At 38.3% G+C, this 5000-nt stretch overlaps 1 protein-coding gene across 1 annotated transcript in view; it reads left to right on the forward strand.

Annotated features, from left to right (window-relative positions):
* Positions 1–5000, forward strand: part of LOC117407020 (rho guanine nucleotide exchange factor 7) — a 47812-nt gene that overhangs the window by 33048 nt on the left and 9764 nt on the right. The window contains 2 exon segments of the mRNA XM_059029145.1: positions 664–757; positions 1255–1344. Of these exon segments, the coding sequence (XP_058885128.1) occupies positions 664–757; positions 1255–1344 (184 nt within the window).

The following is a 5000-nucleotide window of genomic DNA, read 5'->3' on the forward strand; positions in this document are numbered from 1 at the left end:
GTTTTGTGTTTTTTTTTTTTATTTTAACCTCTATCCTTCCTACGCTTGTTTTCTTCCTCTCGGCTTAACCTTCTGCCAAAAACATGAACATAATTGACTATCAACTGATTCCACTCAGCTGCTAGTTACCATGGTAATGAAACGAGTAGAATAATACAATACTCTTCAAGTGCACACATTATGCATGGAATGTATGGGTTGTAGGTAGATGCAGAAGTACAGAATACTTATTTGCAGTAGAGAATTTAGCACATATCTAAAGCTGAAGATTTTTGGCAACAGCATGTATCCTATTTAAAAAGAAAAAAGTGAAATGTAATATATTGTTGAATTGTAAGTGTACAGCATCATTATTCTGTGATTTATTATTGAACCATGGATTTGTATACTAATTATTTTGGGTGTGCTTTATTTCTTTTCAGTTACATGCCCCAAAGATTAGAGTAGTGGGCTGTTGTGCTCAGTAATACTGGTGGATAGTACTGTAAGTTTCAAGCTGAAAGTATTTATCAATTGAAAGTTTTGTACATCCATAATTTTAATTGTAAGTGCACAGATCTTTCCCTGTTCTGAGGATGGATCTTATCCAAGAAAAAACTGAGCCCAATAAAGCACAGTTTTAAAATGTGATCATCTTCTTTTTTTTTTTTTCTTCTTTTAAAGGATCTTAGTAAAAGTCCTAAAACTATGAAGAAACTGCTTCCTAAACGCAAACCTGAACGGAAACCATCCGATGAAGAGTTTGCAGTGAGAAAAAGTGAGTTGCATTACTGTTCAGCTACTACGTCTTGCTCAACCTCCGACCTTGCTGAATAAATGCATTTGGATCTGGGTTTTCAGTTCAAAGACGAGGGCCCTAGATTGATGTTGGGAAGTCCCAGGCATTCGGGTTTTTTTAAAACATTTTTTGGCATTAGCGACTGTTTGGCTTGGTGCTAACAGGTGCACCAGAGCTTTCCTCCAAGCTCTGTGAACCCTGACCTGGCCCAATTGCCAATTGACCTGGATTGCATGGTGGCTGTGCGATGCCATTTACAATCAACAGACTGGTTTAGCAGGGAGCAAACCCAGCCAGCCATAACATTTTAGAATGCAGGAATTTAATTTAAAGATTTATGTTCCTAAAATTTGTCCTGACATAGTAGGTTTGGAATTTTATTCTTGTGTTTTGCTCAACACTTGATCAAAAAGTGCCCCATATTTAATCCTGCAAGTAATAGGAGCTTAGTTTAGAGCTGTTTATTTTCTCTTCAGGTACAGCTGCCCTTGAAGAAGATGCTCAGATTCTTAAAGTAATAGAAGCTTACTGTACTAGTGCCAAAACACGTCAGACGCTAAATTCAAGTAAGTCCTTAAAACCGTCTCTTTCCACAGAGTATTTAAAATCACCCTCATGACGTTACTTGCAGTGAACAAAGAGACACGTGTGTTGTTGCCAAGGAAACTTTACAGTTCTTCCCAACACACATTTCTCATTTGTTCGTAATAATGTCTGTTTCTATGAAACAAATATAAACATGAGATATACCAGGCCTTGGATTTCAAGATTATTTAATACAAAAATGATTTGTATAAAACACACTCTGATTTAATAAAATAAAATATATGTATTAGTTTAATACAATTTGAACAAACAGCATGCTCAAAGGTGTTTTAATTAGTTTGGTTCCAGCAAACTTAATTTTATTTCAGAGGGTCAGTCATGCAAGCTGTCCAGTAAGAACTGACTTTTCTCATTTTAAACCACTTTATAGTTCTGTTAAAACGTTTACTACATTGACTGCCCAAGATGAATCCCTTACAGGGTCAAAAAGGGATGAGAAATATCAGCAGAGGCAGGTACTATGCTTTGTGAAATAGTTTTACTTAAAATCCTAGCAGTGATATTGATTTTGTTTCTATATATTCCTAACAAGAAGGAAATTGACAGGGATGTAAGTGAACATTTTTGTGTTTTTACCTTTGATTCTCAGCAGCGTTCCTCAACAACAGAAATTGTATTTTTAAATTAACAAATGCATTTTTGTTCACATTGCAAACTATATATATACACACAGTGCCTTGCAAAAGTATTCAGACCCCTGACCAATTCTCTCATATTACTGAATTACAAATGGTACATTGAAATTTCATTCTGTTTGATATTTTATTTTAAAACACTGAAACTCAAAATCAATTATTGTAAGATGACATTGGTTTTATGTTGGGAAATATTTTTAAGAAAAATAAAAAAACTGAAATATCTTGCTTGCATAAGTATTCAACCCCTGTGCTGTGGAAGCTCCCAGTTTACAGCGATGAAAGAAACTGCCCTAACGAGGACACAATTACCTTACCATTGGCCTCCACCTGTGAACCATTAAAGTTGCTGTCACATTTTCTGGATAAAAACCCCACTGTTGAAGGATCATTGGTCAGGCTGTGAATCTGAAGGAAAATGAAGACCAAAGAGCATTCTACAGAAGTTAGAGAGAAAGTAATACAAATGCATAGATTAGGGAAAGGGTACAAAATAATATCCAAGTGTTTGGATATCCCAGTGAGCACAGTTGGATCAATAATCAGGAAGTGGAAGCTGCATCACACCACCCAGGCACTGCCAAGAAAAGGCCGCCCCTCAAAACTCAGCGCTCAAACAAGAAGGAGACTTGTGAGAGAAGCCACAGAGAGGCCAACAATCACTTTGAAGGAGCTACAGAGTTCAGTGGCTGGGAGTGGAGTAATGGTGCACCAGTCAACCATATCAAGAGCTCTGCATAACACTGGCCTGTATGGGAGGGTGGCAAGAAAGAAGCCGTTACTCAAAAAGTACCATCTGAAAGCACGTCTGGAGTTTGCCAGAAAGCATGAGAGTGACCCAGCTGCGATGTGGGAAAAGGTTTTGTGGTCAGATGAGACCAAGATAGAGCTTTTTGGCCAAAACTGAAAGCGCTATGTGTGGCACAAACCTAACACTGCCCATGCCTCAAGACACACCATCCCTACAGTGAAGTATGGTGGTGGCAGCATCATGCTGTGGGGACGCTTCTCATCAGCAGGGCTGGGCATCTTGTTAAAATTGAAGGAAGAATGGATGAAGCAAAATACAGGGAAATACTGCAAGAGAACCTGCTTCAGTCCGCTAAAAAACTGAAGCTTGAGAGGAAATTCACCTTTCAGCAGGACAATGATCCCAAGCACAAGGCCAAAGCAACATTGGAGTGGCTCAAGAACAAAAAGGTGAATGTCCTACAGTGGCCCAGTCAAAGTCCTGATCTCCGTCCCATTGAGAATCTGTGGCACTATTTGAAAATTGCGGTCCACAAGCGTCGTCCAACCAACCTGAACAACCTGGAGCAAATCTGCCAAGAAGAATGGGCCAAAATCACTCCGACACTGTGTGCAAAGCTGGTACATACTTACCCCAAAAGACTTAAAGCTGTTATTGCAGCGAAAGGTGGCTCTACCAAATATTAATGTGTGGGGGTTGAATACTTATGCAAGCAAGATATTTCAGTTTTTTATTTTTCTTAAAAATATTTCCCAACATAAAACCAATGTCACCTTACAATAATTGATTTTGAGTTTCAGTGTTTTAAAATAAAATATCAAACAGAACGAAATTTCAATGTACCATTTGTAATTCAGTAATATGAGAGAATTGGGTCAGGGGTCTGAATACTTTATATTTACATTTACCGTATTCCTTCGAATTTTAAGACACCCTCAAATTTTAAGTCGTAGCCCAACTTTACCACCCTCAATTTGAGGAAAAAATAAAACTTCAAATAAATATGCATTTACAAAGATACAACCTCAATTATGCGTAAACAGTGTAGATTAACCACAGAGCTTGTTTATTGTGCTGCGCACTGTATAATATTTAATATTAAAAATGCAGGGTGTGGGCATAGTTGGCCGTTATCTGTTGGATAACACCGGGGAGACCGCTGAATTTAAAACAAAAACCAAGAACAAACTCAAAAAGTTACCTGTCTGGAGTCTGAACAACTAAAAGAAAGAGGAGCAGCACATTAATGTAAACAAAACGACCTGCATATACAGTGGCTCTCAAAAGTATTCACCCCCCTTGGACTTTTCCACATTTTATTGTTTTACAACATGGAATCAAAATGGATTTAATTAGGAGTTTTTGCCACTGATCAACACAAAAAAAGTCCATAATGTCAAAGTGAAAAATAAAATCTACAAATTGTTCTAAATTAATTACAAATACAAAACAGAAAATAATTGATTGCATAAGTATTCACCCTCTTGAGTCAATATTTGGTAAAGGCACCTTTTGGCAGCAATTACAGCCATGAGTCTATTTGGATAAGTCTCTACCAGCTTTGCACATCTGGACACTGCAATTTTTGCCCATTCTTCTTTGCAAAATTGCTCAAGCTCTGTCAAGTTGGATGGGGACCTTTGGTGAACAGCAATTTTCAACTCTTTCCATATATTCTCAATTGGATTGATGTCCGGGCTTTGACTGGGCCACTCCAGGACATTGACCTTTTTGTTTTTAAGCCACTCCAGTGTGGCTTTGGCTGTATGTTTGGGGTCATTGTCCTGCTGGAAGATGAATCTTCTCCCAAGTCCCAGGTCTCTTGCAGACTTCAGCAGATTTTCCTCCAGGATTTCTCTGTACTTTGCTGCATCCATTTTAAGAAGAACATAAGAACATAAGAAAGTTTACAAACGAGAGGAGGCCATTCAGCCCATCTTGCTCGTTTGGTTGTTAGTAGCTTATTGATCCCAGAATCTCATCAAGCAGCTTCTTGAAGGATCCCAGGGTGTCAGCTTCAACAACATTACTGGGGAGTTGGTTCCAGACCCTCACAATTCTCTGTGTAAAAAAGTGCCTCCTATTTTCTGTTCTGAATGCCCCTTTATCTAATCTCCATTTGTGACCCCTGGTCCTTGTTTCTTTTTTCAGGTCAAAGTAGTCCCCTGGGTTGACATTGTCTATACCTTTTAGGATTTTGAATGTTTGAATCAGATCGCCGCGTAGTCTT

Source organism: Acipenser ruthenus, chromosome 8, assembly GCF_902713425.1.
Source record: "Acipenser ruthenus chromosome 8, fAciRut3.2 maternal haplotype, whole genome shotgun sequence".
Lineage (NCBI taxonomy): Eukaryota > Metazoa > Chordata > Actinopteri > Acipenseriformes > Acipenseridae > Acipenser > Acipenser ruthenus.